The following is a 22,215-nucleotide window of genomic DNA, read 5'->3' as shown; positions in this document are numbered from 1 at the left end:
TCTCTCTTTTCTAATACTGATTTGTTGCAGTGTCGAATAGGTACCTGGGTCAACTCCACACCCTCCTCACTCTTCACTGGGCCTCTGGTACAAGATTGAGAGGATTCCTATTACTTACTAAACAGACCAGGTAGTAAAACAAAAAGATTCCCGAATAGACTGAATCTAAGTTCCCCTAGAGCCCCTAAGAATTACATCAGCTTTAACCATTAATTCCCTGGGTTCTTCTTATTCAGTAATGTCTTAAAACCTTTTTATCATTATGGGATGGGCGGGCAAGGGGATAAAGAAACTGATGGCTGGTGGGAAGCCTTAGGTAAGCGCTGTCAGGGGGGCTGTAGTTTGGGAGTGGGATAATTTGCTGAGGAAGGGTGGGAGAAATGTGAGCTAGTACACAAAGGCTGTTTCCGGCTCAAATTTCGTTACCAAGGCTCTTTGAGATGAACTTTTTTGGGGGAAAACAACCAGTCCAAAAGAGCTGTGTGTGTGTGTGTGTGTGTGTGTGTGTGTACGAGGGGGCGGCGAGGGTCCCCACTTTTAGTATGAGTAGCATTGTTCACATGTTTGCCAGTATTTTGGAGCCTGGAAGGCCTGGCTAGAGGCTGCGGGGGACGCCTCCAAGTTCCCACCCGGGACATCCTGAACAGCAGCAGCCACAACAACAGGCTCGCCCCTAGACAAAGGCACGGCGCGGCGCAGCAGACTGGTGCAGCTTGGGCCGCGCGGCTCGGAGCGCTGGGCGTCGGGGCAGCTGAGTGGGCAGAGCTGACCCGGTGCGGGTCGGAGTCAGGGCGCCAGGAAAACCCGGCTCTGGGTAGCAGACCCCGCCCGGGCTGGCTCGGCGCCGGGCCTTCGGGCTTCCACTCAGTCTTTGACCCTCGGTCCTCGCTCAGTGGCCCCACAGGCCGCACAACTGTAACCGCTGCCTCGGCTGCCGCCCGCTCCTTCTCGGGCCGGCGGGCACAGAGCGCAGCGCGGCGGGGCCGGCGGCATGGCTGTGTCGTGGAGGAGCTGGCTGGCCAACGAAGGAGTTAAACACCTCTGCCTGGTAGGATGGCGGGCTAGGCTCTCCTTGCGTTTTCTCTGTCCTGCAGCGATTTTGATTCATTCTCTGAGTGTGCACGGGTGGGAAGCTGGAAGTGGAAGTTTTGTCTTAATTCGAACATTCTCAACTAACAAAACTTTGTGCTGAAGATAACAATGAACACACCCCCCTCCCCAACCCCCGCGCCTGTCCCCCAAATGCATGATAATTTTTCTGCACATTGATGGGAGAGATGTGGAGGAAGAGAGAAGAGGTCATTTTCAGTGAACACAGCTTTTCCTTTTACCTTTTAAACATTTTTGCTCCCTTTGTTCTTTTCTCGGATTACTTCAGTTTGCTTGGGATATGGTGATGTCATTAATTTCTTAATCTCATTTTGTACGGCAGGGGATAGCTGTAAATCATTTAGGAGACCTATTTGCAACCCAAATGCTTAGTCTCAGGTGAAAGGGCTGGGTAAAGTCAGATTTGTTTTCCTCTGAGTGGTTTTCAGCTTGCTGGTTAATTGAAAATGCTTTCTGCAGTTACTGATTTAGGTTCCATTGAAAGCACTGTGTCCAAGAATTTACCTGTGGTTTCTATTCATCAGGTAATAATTATTTTCAATTTTTGTTTTCTGTCTCTCATGTCTGATTGGTTTAGTTCATCTGGCTCTCCATGAATGTCCTGCTTTTCTGGAAAACCTTCTTGCTGTATAACCAAGGGCCAGAGTATCACTACCTCCACCAGATGTTGGGGGTAAGTAAGTTGAACTTGGATAATCTGGTGGAATGGGTTTAACACTGGCAGACATTGCTACAGGTTTGGTCAGTTCCATTCATTAAAGAAATGCGCACTCTTCACTTTGAAAACATTTGTTGTTCTCTAAAGTGGTCACATTTTCTTGATTTATCGTTTACACTTATACAAGTTAAAAAGATTGACTCTCTCAAGAACCAAAGGTAGTATCTGCTGAAGTGAAACGAATGAACCTGCCAGACCAGGTTATTGGTGCCTTAAAAATTTGCTACTTATTGCCAGCTGCTAAGTACCCTGAAGGATCTGATTGACTAGGAGGATCAACCAATAACAAGCTTTTAGTTTATACTTATCAGTGCTTTTAGCCTGCTCATGAGCTTATCCAGAGGATTTCTGCACTGTTTGCTTTTACTGACAGCTCTCACAAAGTATGGGTCTAATGGGGTTATTCATTTCTGGGCAGTTCTCAGTGCTTGCTTTGGGTTAGTGGCTGATGATATTCCAGTATTCGACTATAATGTGAGAAAGATACTGGGCAAAACTTTTTTCTGATTTATTTTATGTTAATATTTTTCTTTCTTTCTTTTCTATGATGTTTCTGATTTCATTCTTCCATTCCATCTCCTTCTTATTTGACTGCTTAACAGAAGATAGTGTCACTGAAGGGATACTACTTTGCACAAGGAGATTGCATTTTCTTTTTCTTTTCTTTTCTTTTTTTTGAGGCAGAGTCTTGCTGCGATGCCCAGGCAGGAGTGCAGTGGAGTGATCTCGGCTCACTGTAACCTCCGATTGCCTGGTTCAAGCAATTCTCAGACTTCTGAGTAGCTGGGACTACAGGCATGCACCAGTACGCCTGGCTAATTTTTGTATTTTTAGTAGACACGAGGTTTCACCATGTTGGTCAGGCTGGTCTAGAACTCCTGACCTCAAGTGATCCGCCTGCCTCAGCCTCCCACAGTGCTGAGATTACAGGCGTAAGTCACCATGCCCGGCCGAGATTGCATTTTCTAAGCAACAGGCAAAAAGTATAAAACCCTGCAAAAACTTAGGGAACCTGAAAAAATAGATTTTGCATTTTGGTAGGGGGGGCGTGCAGAAAAAAAACACATTTTGCTTTTTTATTTTTTTTCATGGTTTAATGACTACTTAAAATTAAGATGAGTTCAGACACATTCAGTGGAACCAGCTCTCCCTTCTATGTTTTACATGGACGGATCTTATTTATCTGTAATTCTCAGTACCCAGACTAGTGATTGGCACATATTAAGCCTGCAACAAGTTGCAGTTGAATTAATTAATTCATTTTTTATACAACAAAGTAATATCATAATCTGTTGATCACACACTTTATAAAGTTTAACTTCTAGGTTTTAAGCCAATGGGTTGAAAAAAATAGTCTGTAAAGCTAAACCCATTTTACTGGTAACTCTTCAATTTGAACATTTATTTCTTTCATCCATCCAATCCAGGAACTGTCTTGAAATGTACACATTTCAGATGGGCACCCAGAGAGTAAGACTTCACCTTGCCCCTCAAGTTGTTTACAATATAATGGAAAAACCAACAAGTAAATAATTATAATTCAATAAACAAGAAAAGGTTTCTTCTAATAAACACATGAGGTCTGATAACTTTTTGGTTTTGTTTTCTAGTATTCCCCCATTAGGTGTAAGTTAATGAATAGGACGTTTTTCAGTAGAAGCTTTATCTCATCTATTACATAACTTGATGAACAACTTGGAGAAAACTCTTTAGATATAGAATGGTAAAATTTGCTCTGGATCACGAGGTATTTGTATTAATATAAAGATCTAAGAATTGGAAATTTATTCCAATAACCTACAAAGCCATAACTGAACTTTGGATTTTAGCTTTGTGACATAGTATAAGCTAAAATAACATCTTATTTTTTTTAAAAACAATTATTTGGAAACCTACTCATTAATTTTTATGAACTTGGATACTGTATAACTGAATTTCAAATTTATTTTGGTGATAAGTCAGATATGATTAAGATCACATATGCACAGAAACATAAACCAACAAATTTGGAAAACATTTAAACTATGTTTCACCTCTCCACTTCCATCCCACTTCACTGCTTCTGCTTGAATAATAGACAGGCTAATGAGCTTCAAGGGCTGCTGGTACACAGGGCTCAATAAATACTGATCAAGAGAATGAAGAAAAAAAATGATAAAAGGACCAAATGGAAGACTAGGAGCAAAAAGGATGAGAAACAGATTCAAGAAAGGAAAGGTTGTTATAAATTAGTTTTCATGAACACACAAGAATAATTATAGTGAGTTATATTTGAGCTATCTAGTAAGTATTCTTCATTTTACCAAGAGTCACTGTGGACAGGAATGGTCTTTCTACATGCTGAGAGATAAAATATGACTTATAAACTTCTCAGTAATTACCTGTTATGAATTTTCCAGTCATTAATTTATCTAAGCTATTTTGGAATAGGTATTTTCAGTCTGTATATTACTTTTTATTGGAAAAGAAACTCCTTCTGCAGTTTTACTATTTATGAAGTAGTGTTTCATTTTATGTCCTAGGCTTATCTTTTCTAATCTTATAATGACAGTTGCATTATTTCATAGAGTAACAATTTGCAGGCACTTTTCAAATTGCAAAGAAATGTAGTATGACAAAGAGATAGAATTAATTTTTAAATAAATATTGCTGGTTCTCATGTTTTACATTTTTAAGAACTATATGTTATTAACTTAGCATCTTAGAATGATGCATCTTAGAACTTAGCAAACACTTGGTCCCACTGGTATAGGCATGTGGGATTCCTGAAGAGAGTCTAGGTATATTATAAGTCTCTTTTTGGTGGATTTTTGGTTTCTAAAAATCATGATGTTATTTCTGGAAATGTATTTCATTGTACCATTTAAAACGCAAATAGAAACAATACTTTCATTGCTGAACATTTTGATAATAGCATTGAGTATAAAGTTGCTGTCATTTGTCTGTGAAATGTAAGGTAGTAACAAAGTTGTACTAGTATTATAGGCAGGAAGGACCCACAGTATATCGTCCATTTATTGGAAGACACAGGCAATGAGAAGCAGTTAATTCTTAGTAATTGCTTGAAAATCTCTATTTTCTATTGAAGAATGACTTTTTATTGAAATGTTTACTTATACCTGTGATATGCCAGGAATTTTACAAGTGTTTTGTTTAAGCTAGGAAACTGTTCTCTCTGTTTTACATACGAGGAAATATGGGCTGAGGAAGCTGTATGACTCGCTCAAATACCTTTGAATGGTCAGTGTCAGAGCCAAGATTTGAATACAGCCCTGTCTGACCTCTGCTTTTTCGTCATACTACATAGCTTTTCTAAACGACTTCACTGGTCCATCTTAGATACTTATACCACTGGTTAGTATTAATTTTTACCAGTGCTGCCCAACAGAAATATAAAGCAAGTCATATATATAATTTAAAGTTTTCTAGTAGCACATTAAAAAAGGAAAAAGAAACCAGTGACATTTATTTACTAATATGTAGCCAACTAACCAGGCAGTAAAAGAGACATCAGGACATGGGTAGTCCTCTTGCTCCTCCTCTACTAAGCAGGAATTATCAAAGGATGGGAAGTTGTGGAACTACAAAAATTATTGGTTTGGGAGGCCAAGGTGGGAGCATTGATTGAAGCCAGGAGTTTGAGACTAGCCAGAGCAACAAAGTGAGACCCCATCTTTACAAAAAAAAAAAATCTCTCTCTCTCTCTCTCTCTATACACACACACACACACACACACGCACACATGTTAGCTGGGCGTGGTGGCACATGCATGTAATTGCAGCTACTTGGAAGGCTGAGGCAGGAGGATTGCTTCAGCCCAGGAGTTTGGAGGCAGCAGTGAGCTATGATTAGGCCACTGCACTCCAGCCTGGGTGACACAGCTAGACCCTCCCTCTAAAATAAATAAAGAAACAAATAAATAAAATTGGTATAGAATTATAAAAATCTCCCTGACTTCCATCTCATCTTCTGAGTTTTCTGAAGGTGGGAACCTTTGAGAATGAAGGTGAAAATATTTACTTCTCATAACTAGAGTATCCACTTTTATTTCTGGGTTACTATTCTCAGAATAAAATTAAAGAGTAAAAAAATACATATGAATTGACAGAAAAAATAAGATCTTAATTGCTAGAAGATAAAATAACATTGGGATTAATATGTTTTATTGAGGGTTCTCATCATGATTATCCTTCCTCAGACTGGTCTGATCCAGACTGGAGACAACGTGGTCACGGCTGGTTTATGCCTGAGTTAATTTGCTAAGCAGACTGTGCACTTCCTAGGAGATGTTTAATTGTGACATGTCATGAGTTTCGGAATCTTAAAATTAGCTAAAAGGAAAAAAAATCTATTGAGAGCAGCCAAAATGAGCACCGAAACAAGCAAACCAACAAACCAAACAATAGCCTGCTCCACTCCCCCATGGCAACCTTTTAAATAAGGGACTTCATTGATTGCTTAAAATTAAACTCATTTTCATTTATTTATTTTCGAGAGTGGAAAATGTAGTTGCTTGAACTTTATAGAAAGTAGTAACAGGTTGTGTTCAACTCTCAGAAATGTAGTTTTCTTTTCTTTTTTTGGAAATATTGGGGCAGTTTAACTCAAAACACCATTTACAGGAGCTCTTGAATTCATGTTTACCTGTTTTGAGTTGTATTTTTTACATTTTAATAATTAAAGAATATCATGTAATTCCCATAAACATTTTAACTTGAAAAGAGAATGATTTTATGATATCAGATTCAATGTGTCTTATTTATATGTATATATATTCAACGTGTCTTAGTTATATATATTAGATTTTTTCCCTCCAAACTATTCAATTTCAAACTAGTTATTCACATGGTGTCATGATGATATTTTAATTTTTATTTTGCTTTTATTCACAAATATTGTTTTAGATCTGCTGCATGATCATGAAGCTTTTTTTTAACTTTTATTGAAATATCTATGCTCTTGAGCATTCAGATTCTTTCTAGTGAAACACTGGGATTATCTTTCTTTAGTCTATCATTATCCATTAGAAACATTAACTAATTTACCCTCCCAAGAGTCCTAGAAGTTATATCATAACATTTTACAGAGACAGAAATCTGATGTCATGTGAATTTCTTAAGGTCAGAGACTGGAGTCTGTGGACAAATGGACCTAGGATTTTAAGTCGATGTTACTTTCAAAGCTGGCCTGGGCAGCTTTAATTCTGCTGAGAATGAATATATGATCCCTGTTACTTTCAGAAGAGATTTGGTCATTAAATCCTAATCATACAGACTATAAAAGTCACTAACTAGAGTTGCTCAGGCACACGTTATGATAACAATTCAGGGGACATTTTTAGATGAGTGTTATTTTGCTTGTTTTTTTTTCATTCTTAACATTCTGCTATTTAAACACAATTTTTTTCTTGTTTATTGGCAGGTGAAATGGGTTATATTTCTTTAATGAAATTATATTCTTTATCTATTTACAATAGACACTGATTCATAGAATTTTAGACTTGGAAGGAAACTTTGATATCTTTACTTAACTTTTCATTTTCCAAAATGGAAAAATGAGATTGAAGTGATTTGTTCACTATCACCTACTGAATTAGTGACTTGGTCACTATTTAGTCTATTGTTCTCCTTAGTCCAATATTAGCCGCTATAATGAACAGCTGTATGAACACACGCAAGAACATTTTAAACCCCACACTGTATGGACTACTAGCTTTACATTTTAGGTGAAATGATACTTTAAAATGTCTAGCAATTTAAGAAGCTAGGGAAAATGATTGATTTACTCTCAAAATAAAATATATTTTTAGTATTATAGTTGTTTGAGACTTGCCGATAAATTGTGAAGGAATTATGAGAATTTTTATTTAAATTTTTTCTGGTTTCACAATACTTTTCAGAATTCTAAGACTCAATATTTAACCTTGTTGTGATATATAGCTAAATGCTAACTGCATAATTCTCCTTTATCAATATCATCCCAAACAGCATTGAATTGGAAGTTAGAATGAATCTCAAAGATAGTCAAATCTTTATTTTTTAATAAATGATATGAATAATATCAATAACAGATTGTGCTCAGTGATAACTGGCTAAGACTAGACACATTGGTCTAAGAGCTTTGCACTGATTAATTTATTTAATTCTCTCATCCATAGTATGGAGGGCATGTTTTCAAGTTTTTGTTTTGTAGCTGAGAAATTGAGTTAGAGGGATTCTATAACTTGCTAGTGAGGGACAGAAGCAGGACTCAAGCCCAAAGATCCTGGTTCCAGAACTTGTATTCTTGTTTTATAAAATTTTAATTGACAAATGCCAATTGTATTTATTGTGTACCACATTATATTTTGAAATATGTGTATATTGTGAAATGGCTAAGTCGACATAATTACCATGTATATTACCTTACATGCTTATCTTTTTTTTTGTGATAAAAGCACAAAATCTACTGTCTTAGCAATTTTCAAGAATATATTGTTATAAACCATAGTCACCATGTTGTACAATAGATCTCTTGAACTTATTCTTCCTGTCTATCTGAAATTTTGTATCCTTTGAATAACAGCTACCCAACCCCCTCCCACCCCCACCAGCTCCTGGTAACTACCATTCTACTCTCTACTTCTGTAAATTCAGTTACATTCTTTCTTAGATTACACATATAAGTAACATTATGTGGTATTTGTCTTTCTGTGCCTGGCTTATTTTACTTAACTTGATGTCCTTCAGGTCTCCTTTCATGTTGTCACAAATGACAGGATTTCCTTCTTTTTTTGTAAAGCTGAGTAGTATCCTATTAGGTATATATACCATGTTTTCTTTATCCATTTATCTGTTGACCAAATTTGTATTCTGAGCCATTGTGCTCTGTTGTCTCTTTGCAACATTAATATTAGGTTGAATCATATAGACTGGTAGACCAAAAACAGTCAAATATCAGCCATTTTATATGGCTCAACCTAATAGCAACTGTTACCATTTATTGATTATATATGATGTGTCAGACACAATTCTTGGCCCCTTACTTTTATAATCTCATTTAATCCTTATATTTAATTGAATCCTTGTAACAACTGTAGAAGATACGAATTATTGATTTTTACAGAATTGAGAAGCTTAGATTAGGAACTATTTGCTTTTTACAGAATTGAGAAACTAAGATTCTGAGTGGTTCGGTAACTTTCTGAGTAGTTAGGTTAGGTAGCTGACTAGTAGAGAAGCCCAGGTTGAGCCCACACCTGTCTGAAACTGAAGACCATGCTCTCAATCACTCTGCTTTCCAGGTGAGGTTCTGAAACAGGTAGTGTTAGAACCTGCAATTCTCTACTCTTGTCTAAGGTCCTTATACATTTTGCCATGGTGGCGCTGAATATACTGTTTGTGTTTCCCTCTGTTTGCTGTTTGCGTGTTAGTGTGATTTTTGTATCTGTTAAGAAGTATTTGATCAGAAGTAAATGCAAGCATATATGCATTATTCTTATATATGAGGTGGACTTGTATAACTAATACCTACTCTGTTAGTTTGCTAGGGCTGCCATAACAAAGTACCACAGACTCGGTGGTTTAAAGGAAAGAAATTTCTTCATAGTTCTAGAAGCTAGAAGTCCAAGATGAAGGTGTCAGCAGGGTTGGTTTCTTCTGAGGGCCTCTCTCCTTGGCTTATAGAGGGCTCTGTTCTTCCAATGTCTTTGCATGGCCTTCCTTCTGTGTGTCTGTCTTAATCTCTTCTTATAAGGGCACCAGTCATATTGGATTAGGGCCCATCCCAATGACCTCATTTAACCTTAATTACCCCTTTAAAGATTGTGTCCAAATATAGTCACATTGTGAGTTAAATTTAACTTGGTACAACTACCAACTTTGTCAGTCTTCCCCTGGAAGCTAAGCATGCATTTTGAGAAATTAATTTGAAATTAATGTTGTTTTTTTTCTCCTTAATTGTAGAAGCCCAGCCGAGCACTAGCATTCCAGAATGACACAGCACAAGAGTCCTTCCCAGGCCTTTTTAGGAAGGTGTTGTAATGTTCCTCCTTAGAGGTTTGTCCAGCTTTATTCTTAGCCCCACCATACAACTATTTTAAACATGCTCTTACACAACCCTTTATTCCCTCCATGACCTCAAAGAAGAGCATCAGATATATTAGCACCTCTGAGGAGTAGCATCAATATTTTATTTTGACTTTTTAGATCTTGGCATCAAGAGTATGAATTCAGGGAACTGACCCCCAGAAAAGGAAGTAGTGAATATTGAGGAACTACTTCACCTTGCACACCACTGAGGCCAATGATAGTAGCAGTCGTCGTAGCCCTAGTCCTAGTCATAGTTGTGTATACTTTCTTCTGGGCAATGCTCAGCCTGGAGGGAGAAGAGCCTGTAGAACTGTGGACTGTTCTAGTCCATTCACCCTGCTTGATGGATGAATTTCATACAGTTAAATGCTTTCTTTATGGACTCAGTGCAAAGCTGAATGTGGATTGTAGGTCCTCTAACTCCTGGTCAGTGTTTCTTCATGTCTATCATGCTAAGCATTGTGTTTATCATAAAACTGATTTTAAAATTGCCTAAGTAATTCTGGAGAGAAAAATAATTATAATTTCTTACTGAAAAGGTCATAGGCTTTGGAGCTATATGGATATGAATTTCAATTGCGGTTAAGCATTTCTCTCCGTTTGTGATTTTGACATACTATTCTCTCAGCCTAGTTGTAAACCCTACTCATAAAATAGGACTTAAGCCCTACTCTTAGTTTAGATGGAAGGACAGCATGAGAAAATGCTGGTGAAGTGCTTAGCACGTGGCACATAGGCATTCAGCAAATTGGTAACTATTACTATAAATATTAAATAATGGTAATTAGTATTAATGGCATCAATATTATGAATAGAACCAAATGGTAATATTGTATTGTGTATATATATATATATATATATATACACACACACATATATATATGTATGTTAAAAAGAATTCAGAGACATAAAGATGGAAGGGATTTGCTGAGCATACAGATGCTGAGCATATGAGATGACATCTAGGACAGAGATTTACCCTTTGATCTATTATTTCAGTGCTCACAGGGGTGCTTAATAAATGGATGTTTGATGATGAGGTTGTATGTTTGCTTGTCAGTAGGGACATGTTACCTTCAGTCCTTTGGTTGACCTTTGGCTGCCTCCCTGATCCTCTGGAGAGAGGAAGGCTATTTACTGCTATTTGCTATTGGCAAAAAGTTTGTGGCAATTTGGCTATGATTGTTGGGTGGAATTTTAGTTTGAGGTGGAACACATTTCATTCAACAAAACATTACTTAATACTTTTTATTAATCTTCACTGAATCTTGGAATTTCAACAGATAAATAAGATAAATTACCTATCTCAGATTATTGTAAATTTTAAAGAAAATTAAAATAAATAATAATAATAGCTAGAGCTAGCTTTCATTGCAGTCTTTTCATGGGCCTGACATTGTGCTAAGTTCCTGTTATGTTCTTTGCTACAGTCTCCACTATTCTACAAGGTAGGTTCTATTCATAAGAGGAAGCTAAAGAACAGAATTTGTAAGCAATTTGCTCATTGATTATAAGCACCTAACATGAAGTCTATTCCATAATAGGAGCTGTAAAAATGTCAGTCGTCTTCTTTCCTCCCTCTGCTCTTATCCTTCACAGCCTCATAAAATAATTCACCTTACTGTTTTATACCCCAGGAAAACATGATGGAAATATTCTACTCATCTCAGAATATTGTGCTGAGCATTATGATTTAACACATAAGAAAGTAGTTTGAAGAATTAAGTTTCACAAATGTGAAACAGTTGTTATGTAGTGTTTTTCTCTCCTATCATTTCACAAAGCTTTTAAGGCTCCAGTCGTGGTGCCATGACATTGTTCCCCTGGACATCATTAAGGAAGGTTTGAAGAAAGGAATGAGATGTTTGTCTTCGTGCCAAAAAAAATGGCAGTCAACCCTTAGCATGCAATATGCTTTACCTTTGCAGTGTGACTGTTGAAGTGTGATTGTGAAAGTCTGTGACATGTTGTAATTAATAGTAAAACAAGTACATACAGTTGACTCTTTAACAGCAAAGACTTGAACTGCACAGGTCCAGTTACATGCAGATTGTTTTCAACCAAATGTGGATTTGCAGGATGTGAAACCCGCATATACTAAGGACCGACTTTTCCTGGAGGCCAGTTCCATGGGGACCACTGGGGCACTTGAATATTCACAGATTTTGGTATATGTGGGGATCCTGGAACCAATCCCCCACATATACCAAGGGATGACTGAAAGAGCAAATTACATAGGTAGAGAGTGAGTCTGTGTGATTCCTAGAATTACATCCTAATGCAACTTTGTGATATAATAAAACTCAAGCAATGTGATTAGTGTCTAGTGAAAAGTAGTTTACTTTCAGTTCTGACAGTGAGACTAAAGGAAAAGTAAATAAAGGAAAAGAAGGACTTTGTTCAATCAGTAGAAATTGTGTTCATCTTTAGAAATTAGAAAGTTGAATTTGACAATGGCTCTCATCTCTAAATGGAAACTATCAAAGGTTTTCATGGATATGGGAACCCATGAAAGGATTGTTCAAGGTCTCCAGACACATATCAAGACTTTCAGAGGTCTGATATATTTTAAGGGAAGAAGAAATGAGTGATATAACCAAAGTATAGTAATTTTATATAGCTGAGAGTTTTTTTTTCTAATGGAGGCATTTTAACAATAGGGTATAATAAAGAAAAGATTATATGGAATGCCTTTCTGACTATATCTCTTTTCTTTATGATCAAATTTTCAAATACTTGATTTCAAATTGCAAATAATCTCATTAACATGATCATAGAAAGCTAAGGTCCGGTGGGAGGATCTGGAGTGGCAGTGATCCAAACAAGTTTCTTTTTTCCCCATGCTATACTTTTGATTCTCTTTGTAAGCTTCCCTTTCTTCCAATACGCCTTCCTTTATGTGCTTTTCCTTTAGCATCTTATACTGAATAAAATCCCTGCTACTCCACCTTATATGGAAGCATAGACTTCAAGGAGGGTGAAGATCTCATAAGATGAGAAAGTTGTAGAACAAGAAAATAACTACCTATTGAGAATACTTAGGAGATAAGGTCATGAGAGTACTTTTATTTCTCACTGATTTTCCTCAGCCACATTTCATTTTTTTTTAAGATGAAACAAAACAGGATCTCATTATGTTGCCCAGGCTGGAGTGCAGTGGCTATTCACAGGCATGATCATAGTGCACTACAGCCTTAAACTCCTTGGCTCAAGTGATTATTCTCTGGGGTTGCAAATGGGCTTGGACTGTGTAGAACCCATCACTGAACTAACTTTTACTATTTTGATTTTGTACTTTTTTAAAAAACATAAGAGTGAAAGAATGAGTCAAACGTAAATCTTGGAAGAGTTTAGTTTGTGGGCTGAAAATGGATCTACAAGGTTTCTTTAAATTTGATCTACTTGAATAAAATTGGTCTTAGACTTGTACTGGGTTTAAATCTTGAGTATGTCATGCTTGAAGAAAATACATTTTGTTCAGTGCACAAATTTTAGGTATATGAAAGTTAATTTGTTAAATCCTTTATGACCGTCATTCTGATTCTTGTTAAAATCAAGTGTCTGCTATCACCTTTTCCTGAACACATACTGTCTATCAGCTCAAATATCAACTATGGTAATATCTGTGAAAAGTCGAGAACATCAGTGAGAGTGGCATGATGTCATGAAAAGAACATAGATTTTGTGGAAAATTGATTTAAGTTGAAATCTCAACTTCACCTCTTAACAAATACACCTGTAAATGATTTATTAAAATTTTGAAAGCCTCAGTTTTCTCAGTTTTCAGTTGAGATTTATATATTAATTGAGCTACATGAAAATTTCAATATAGAAACATTTTGACTTAAAAAATGACAATTTAGGTTAACCTGTGTTTAGTGTAACCTAATATATCACTTATAAGATTTTTTTTTGGCAGGGGAGAGGGGCAGGCAAAGAGAGGAAAAGATTAACCAAGGTGAGGAAGAAATGAGTGGAAGGCTCTCAAAAAGTGTTAATTCCCTTCATCCTAATGGCAAGTTATAGTAGACAAATTTATGACAATGCTGACTTATTTATTTCAGAAAACATCTTTGGAATTAAGAATGTTTTGAAGTTGAAATTTATTTATAAACATTTTTTAATGATTATAAAAATTTCCAACAGCTAAGAGAAAATACCTTCTAGTTTAGAGCAAAGCATGCATTTTGAAGTGATATGAAAAAATATTTTGCCAATGACAGTATATATTATTTTCTTAGTTAGAATTTCAAAAATATTTAAGCTCACAGTTAATTGTTTTCCAGTTGGCTGTGGTTTCCACATTTTAGCTCCCAAATTCTTGGCCTTTATAAAACCTCTGTCAAGCAGCTCATAAATTGAGATATACATGAAAAGGACCCATTTTATAGGAGAGTAACAGTAAATTATTTCCATAAAAACAAAAAAGTTTTAAAAACTTTTTTGATATCAAGTACAGGATATTTAATTAAACATATACCTCAGTTCATAACACACTATCCTCATGGGTCTGTGCAAGACTTCTTTTTACTTTCTTCATCATTCATTCATTTATTAATTTATCAATTTAATCATTCTCCATTATCCAATCCCACTCTTCCGGGGTCCCCAGTCCCCAAGCCACAGACAGGGACCAGTTCCTGGCCTGTTAGGAACCGGGCCACACAGCAGGAGGTGAGCAGCTGGCAGGCAAGCAAAACTTCATCTGTATGTACAGCGGCTCCCCATTGCTTGTATTACCACCTGAGCTCCACCTGCTGTCAGATCAGCTGCAGCATTAGATTCTCTTAGGAGCATGAACCTTATTGTGAACTGCACAGGAGGGATCTAGGTTGCAAGCTCCTTATGAACATCTAATGTCTGATGATCTGTCACTGTCTCCCGTCACCCCCCAGATAGGACCAATTAGTTTCAGGCAAACAAGCTCAGGGCTCTCACTGATTCTACATTGTGGTGAATTGTATAATTATTTCATTATACATTACAATGTAATAATAATAGAAATGAAGTGCACAATAAATGTAATGCAGTTGAATAATCCCAAAACCACCACTGTCCTCTCCACCAATCTGGAAAAATTGTCTTCCCCAAAACCAGTCCCTGGTGCCAAAAAGGTTGAGGACCACTGCCTTCTCCTCCTTATAATAGCAGTCTTTCTAATGTGCTTGATATTTATCCCTTTTTGGGTGTTTTATGTATATGTATCTTCTAATTCACAAAAATGGCATTGGATCATAGGACTTATTTAGTTTCGTAATTTTTCTCATGTTATTATATTTTTGAAGTCTATTTATGTGGCTGTGTGCTTCTTTTGTTTCTTGCTGCCAACTGCTACGTGGTATTCCACTGTTTACATCTACCACTTTTTATATATCCATTCTTCCAGGCATGTAAGCTCAGATTACCTCTAATTTCCTGCTGCTTCAAATAGCATCATCATGAATATAAAGGATACTGTTGTAATATAAATATTATATGGTATTTTGTTGGATTTGCCTACTAGGTTTTCTTTTAAAAAGGAGCATGAATAAGTTGTTCATTTTGTTAAAAAAATAGCATTTTTTAAGTTACTTGTTATAGGAGTTGGATTTTGTCAGATTAGGATAAATATGAAAATAATATCAACATGTGGGATGAGTTAACAAATATTAATATATTTGATTTTAATAACTAGTTTTCAGCAAGAAAACTATATTGTGTGATGTAAGGAATGAATGTAGTGAGTATTTTAAGTATGATTTAACTTCTATATATCTTTCTTATGAACTGCACATAATAGTAACCATTTAACCAAAAAAGTGCTATATATATAGTTACAGTAAAAACAACAAGCCTAACAAATGTAACGTCAAGCTTGGGAGTACTAGGCAATGGAATAAAAAATATAAAAGAGAACATTAAAAGGATAGGTGCAAATAGTGGAATAGATTTTCTTAAAAGACAGGTAAATAAAAAAGTAGAAAACAACTCACCCTAACTTCCTGAACTGCAAAGTACAGTAGAGTACATAGCTTGTACCAACCCTAAGGAGCAATCGTAGGTTAGGAAGGTTGTGAGATGGAATATGAGTGGAGGTGCTTTGTTTTGTACATGGCAGGATATTAGGATTTTCTTTATTTAAATTGTAGTATGTGTTAACATACTTTTTCCAAAATTGTTTGCTAAATGTCTTAAAAGCACACAAGAAAAGCAAACCATAAGAAATATAGTATAGAAATATGATATCACCAGGGAACCAGAGGTTGGAAAATATTTAATGTTTGGGGCCAATTAGTAGTGTTAAAGAGTCAGGAATTTTTGTCCCTTATGCCCTCCCAGTGCCTCAATATTTCTTCCCTATATTACTTGGAACCCCTCTTATTTCTTAGATTGCGATAGTATAATACCAATTATTATAATTTTGTCTCTTCCCTGTTCCTATTCTATTGTATTCTGTCCTGTCCTGTCCTATCCTGTTCCATTTCATCCTAACCTATTCTGTTGAATCCTGTGCTTTACATTAATATATCCTCAGTTATCAAAAGTCTAGAAGAAAAGGGATCAGCGGCTTAATACCCTTCTTCTGAAAGATTCCATCCTAAGCCATTAAATATTTTCAAAGCAATTTTTAGAAGTTTATCATGCATTTTCCAGTATGAACATAATGCATACCATTAGGGAAAAATGAAAAATGCACAAGAGTAGAAGTGGAAAATTTTTAAATATTATCAACACTTGAGGACAATATTATTCTTCAAATTGTATTTTTAAGACTTGCCCTACTTTATTTTCTTAAGAAAAATAATTTTTCTTATAACTGTTTTATATTTACTAATTGTTTTCTTATTTATTATAGAAAATAGGGGAAAAGAAAAAAATGTTATATATATCATCACTCACACATAAGCACCATTAACATTTTGGTGCATGTCCTCAGTACAAGTTTTTTATTTTTTTAAGTAGGAGTGTGATTATTCAGAATCAACAGTTTTGCTTCCTGCTGTAAAATGTAGCATAAATATCATATTAGATTTATCTCTGTTATCACAAACTCTTTAAGCATATGTTGTTTATTTTTAATATTTCACTGAATAAATAAAACACAAGGCCGGGCGCGGTGGCTCACGCTTGTAATCCCAGCACTTTGGGAGGCCGAGGCAGGCGGATCACGAGGTCAGGAGATCGAGACCACTGTGAAACCCCGTTTCTACTAAAAATACAAAAAATTAGCCGGGCGTGGTGGCGGGCGCCTGTAGTCCCAGCTACTCAGAGAGGCTGAGGCAGGAGAATGGCGTGAACCCGGGAGGCGGAGCTTGCAGTGAGCCGAGATTGCGACACTGCATTCCAGCCTGGGCGACAGAGCGAGACTCCGTCTCAAAAAAAAAAAAAAAAAAAATCTTATAGATTCAATTAGTAAAAGTTAATAAGAAACAGGATTGAGTTCAGGAGGAGTAAAATAGACAATATGTTTAAGTAGGCTATGCCTAAGAGACGTGAGAAAAAAATCTTTATATTGAATATCCTATATTTACTGTATGAGTTTTAATATATATCATTATGGATAGTCTGATTAAAATTCTAATAAATGATGAGGTTTTATTGTCATGTGTGTTTTCTCTCAATTTTTATTTTGTTTGTTCAGGCCACCAGTATATCTGTTTTGGCTTCTAATGTTCAGAGGAACGTTGAAAAATTAAAAATGGTTTAAAGATAAAGAGGAACGAGGCAACATTTTGGAATGATTGTTTTTGATGAGCAGTAGCTGAGAGATAACTAAACACTCAGTAATTGTGATCAGATGTGCTGAACCCATGATGTAGGAGACACAAGGCCTGTTTCAGTTATCTAGTCAACCATGCTCTGCAAGACATTTTCAACTTCTCCATGTCTTCTCGTGTGCACAGATAATTTCTGTAGAGGGAGGAAAATGTAAGAGTGACATAAAATCAAATGCTCTGTAACTTTTGAAACCTTGTTGTTGAGCCTTAGAAAGGTGTATAGAATAAGGGATGGGTATAAATATTGATAGGAATTTAATAGATCAGCTAAAAATATTTCCACTTCAATAATGTTTTTCAGCCAAAGAAGTCAAACCATTTTCACTTGGTACATTTCTATAAGGAAAAGTGAAGGCGGTGTTTACTATTGTTTAAATTCTTCAATTCTAGGTTCTAGAGACAAGTGGCCTTGGTAGAGGTCACAGGTATTAATTGTGATTAAAATTTCATAATCATTTTCACCTGGTGAACTGTTCACTAGACAATATTGTCTTTAGAAACCCCTGGCTGTGTTCATATGCAACTCTGAATCCCATTTGTGTTGAAGTTTAACTTTGCCAGACAGACACAGAGTCTAGAAGTGAATGTTTTCTGCCCTCTGTGCTTTTGGCACTGGAAAGACAAGGTAGGCAAAATTGGGACAAAAATATAATGTTATAACATTGCTTTCTTCTCTCTCTGTAATAGCTATGTGTCCTTCTGACTTTTAATAGCTTTTCTAGGGAAAAACCACATTCCACTGAAAATGGAAGAATGTCATTTTTAGAAAGGGTAGATAAAAAAATGATGACATATAACAGATAGAAAAGATTTCAGTTAAGCATAAGGAATCTGGATATAAAGTCATGATGAACTGTATATTTTTGGTAGCCCCTTTAGTTTTATGAAAAAAAAATTACACCATTTTTTTTTCTTTAGAATTGGTATCTTCTTTTGGAGACAGTATTAAGGAAAAAGAAAAGCAGATTATAGATGAGAAGATAGGTCAACTTGAGTCAAAAATTACATCACAGTTAAAAGTCTCAAGGGAAGTTAGTTGACAGAAATGAGCTGGGATCATTTGGAATGAATTATAGTTTATTATGGCATTAAGGTACATATATGAGCTTTTGGTTAAACCCCAAGAGCACTGAATTGGTAGTTTATTTTCAGGATTTTTTTTAAAAGAAATGATTGCTTCGATTATTGTTAATCATTTTCTGTTTACTCATGACATGTTCTTCATCATTGTTTTCATATGAAACCTTATCAAAATAGCCTTATCAAAATAGTTAGGTAATAAAGGCCAGGTGCAGTAGCTCATGCCTGTAAACCCAGCACTTAGGGAGGCCAAGGTGGGCAGATCACTTGAGGCCAGAAGTTCAAGACCAGCCTCACCAACTGGTGAAACCCTGTTTCTGCTAAAAACACAAGAAATTAGCAGGTTGTGGTGCTATGCACCTGTAATCCAAGTTACTCAGGAGGCTGAGGCAGAAGAATAGCTTGAACCTAGGAGGTGGAGGTTGCAGTGAGCCAAGATTGCGCCATTGCACCCAGTCTGGGTGACAGAGAGAGAGACTGTCTCAAAAGCCAAACAAACAAACAATAACAATAAAAAAAGTTAGGTAATCAGCTTTTCAACCAGTCCTTCACTGAAATGTCATTTTTTATTCTTAACTGCAGTCTTGTTCCCATGGAATGCCTACTATATTCAAAATTTATATTCCCATTATAATTTATTAATGATATTAACCTAATGATATTAATTAGGAATACAGTTTTGACTTATAGGCATAGGAAAAATAATTTTTTTTCTGATTTTCTGCCATAGACCTTTTTGATTACTATATAGACCATAAAAATATGCTTACCATAGCTTTGAAAAATTGTATAGCCTACTTTATGTGGTTTCTCTTTTTATTCATGTATCTGTCTCGTGACTGTTTTTTGTTGACTTTTGTTGCTCAGATCGTATTTTCACCAAAAAGTACATATTAGAAACAATTTTATTTATTAATAACCATGCATTTTTGAGGTCCTCAAAGGTAAGAGGCAGTTTAGGCTTTGCCACTTGCCTGTGCAGCCACTTGCTAGCTTTATGTGGGAGACAAAGAGATAAATACGTAAACCATTACAATAGAAAGAATTAAGTGCTCTAGGACAGATATGGTGAAAGGCAAAAAGGAAACACTGAGAAAGATGCTCCAGATTTGTCTAAATATATGTAAAAGGGAAATTTGAAGAGTTATAAATGAGGGTAGAGATAGGGATATGGGCCCTAGCAAGCCCTTACAAAGAAAGTGACACTGGGGCACTTTCTTCACTTTCTTCTGTAACTGAAAGATTAATAAAAAGTCCATCTGGTAGTTATCATGGTGGTTGGAAGAGGTACAATGCCAATACAAATAGAAGGGATAGCAGCAGTCTGAGCTGTGGATCTGTAGTGTCAACTGAGATAGGTAGTAACAACTTGGGCTAGCTAATCTTCATACTGCATCTGGGAGCTAAACTGAGGCATATAATATAAAAGTATATGTAGCCAAGTAGCCTAATGGTATCATCAGTTAGGCCTGTTTACAGACTTGTAATATAAGTTGGGACCAAAAAAAGGAGGTTGGACTAGAACATCTACACAGTCTCATACAACAGCTATAGTGGCTTTGAAAATTTTCTTTAGTTGGATGCTGTTCTAGAGGAAATCCCAGCCTCTGAAGTGGTGGGGTAGAGAGTGGAGGGTGGAGGTAGAGCTGCTGAGCCTGAGAAACAGGATGGAAAGTGCATGTCCTGAGTTCTGATTCCAAATCTTAACTAGATTTCAGGGGTAATCACTTTTGGTATTCTCTTTTTCTAAAATAAGGACATTGAAGGATCATCTCTTAGCCTCATTCATTCATTCATTCTTTCACCATATATTTACAGAACACATAGTAGTTGCCTAGAACTTTCTTTGAACTCTTTAGATCAAGTGAGTGAAATAAAGCTCAGTTTATATAACTACAGTGAGAATGTCACTTTCCAAAGCTGTGGCTGGAAAGGCAGCCTGGAGATTTGCAGGAAGCCATGCCATAAGTTCATTTAAATTCTGAGACTAGTTCAAATGTGTGGATGACAAGGGACACTAGGATGATGGTAATAACTTCTGTTGACTTCTTACTATATGGCAAGCACTGCATTAAACACTATATATGCTCACTTAATACAATAACCCTTTGGGGTAGGTATATTATTATTATTTTCATTTTGCAGATGAGGAAAATGAGACTGAGATAAAGTCACATAGTTACCTAAGACCACACAGCTAGTTAAGGGGCTTCATATTCAGGTTTGTGTGACTTCAAATTGTCCTCTAAATCAGTGAGTGCTGATCCTGGCTCAGAACTCCACCCGAGACCTAAGGAATAAGAACTTCAGAAGTGCAGTAGTAGAAAGTGGTTAATTTTAAAATAGCCCATCAGGTAATAACTATGTACAGTCCAGTATGAGAAGCCTTTGTCAAGATTTACATAAAATGAGAGGAAAATTTGTTGATTGGGTAACAGTATAAGCAACTGAAAGAGTAAGAAAATATAAAAATATGGAAAGAGCACTAGGCAAGGTGTCCAAATTTGCAACTCTGTTCTGGGGAGTGATGGATTACAAGGGAAGTGACACAGATCATGAAGAGGAGACTTAGGTTCCCATTCTTGCAGCTTTACAAACTAGCAGTGTAAACAGAAGCAAAAAGAAGATTCAACTGGATGACTTGTAAGGCGTCATGAAAAAACTACAGATTTTTTATTCTAAAGCACAAAAGAATTAGGCTTTGTATAGGCATCATTTGGTTTGATTAAAATTTTCCTTGGGATAGAAGAGTCAATAAAATTGATCTCAATGAGCACAAATTTACATATTTTTAGACAAACACCAATGCCAAATCAGAATTTTAAAATATTTTATCACTTTAAGATTTCATTATTTTTAATTTTATTTTCCTAATTGTTGACTCACCAAGAAGCACCCAGAAAAATGACCAATTATTCAAACTAACCTCTCTGGCCTTTTCAAATCCCTTTGAACAATAGTTTAGTGTACATGTAGAATATCATCTTATGTTCCCTTAATTTGTTGAAAGAAATTCCAGTTGAGAACAAAATGTTCATTTGAAAGTGAATTTACCAAAACAGGTAGTTTGTGAGTCCTCTCTAGAGTCAGCTATTTCATAGGATTTGGTGCATTTTAATAGCTTTGCCAAAAATTTGGATGAAGATGTGAAAAGCATAAATGTAAAGCTTTCAGGCCTTGTGTGGTGGCTCACTCCTGTAATACTAGCACTTTGGGAGGCTGAGGCTGGAGGATCACTAGAGGCCAGGAGTTTAAGATCAGCCTAGGCAAAATAGACAAAAATAAAAGTAATTAGACAGGTGTGGTAGCATGCACCTGTAGTCCCAGCTACTCTAGAGGCTGAGGTGGGAGAATCAGCTAAGCCAGGGAGTTCCAGGCTGCAGTCAGCTGTGATTACACCATTGGACTCCAGCCTGAGTGACAGAATAAGACCCTGTCTCTAAAAATAAACAAATAAATGACAATCAAAATTTCCAGCTGA

General features: G+C 36.3%; 1 protein-coding gene across 4 annotated transcripts in view; it reads left to right on the top strand.

Annotated features, from left to right (window-relative positions):
• Window positions 1–991: 991 nt before the first annotated feature.
• Window positions 992–22,215, top strand: part of NOX4 (NADPH oxidase 4) — a 169,657-nt gene continuing 148,433 nt past the window's right edge. For 2 of the 4 annotated variants that reach the window (XM_055283211.2, XM_055283208.2), the window contains exons 1-2: window positions 992–1,048; window positions 1,688–1,783. In XM_055283211.2, coding sequence (XP_055139186.1) covers window positions 992–1,048; window positions 1,688–1,783 — 153 coding nt within the window. Of the gene's footprint in view, window positions 1,049–1,268; window positions 1,387–1,556; window positions 1,635–1,685; window positions 1,784–22,215 lie in introns of those variants that run through there. The other 2 variants (XM_063642020.1, XM_055283209.2) reach the window with 2 other exon arrangements.

The sequence above is a fragment of the Symphalangus syndactylus genome, chromosome 6 (assembly GCF_028878055.3).
Source record: "Symphalangus syndactylus isolate Jambi chromosome 6, NHGRI_mSymSyn1-v2.1_pri, whole genome shotgun sequence".
Lineage (NCBI taxonomy): Eukaryota > Metazoa > Chordata > Mammalia > Primates > Hylobatidae > Symphalangus > Symphalangus syndactylus.
This window is presented reverse-complemented; position numbering and strand designations above follow the sequence as displayed.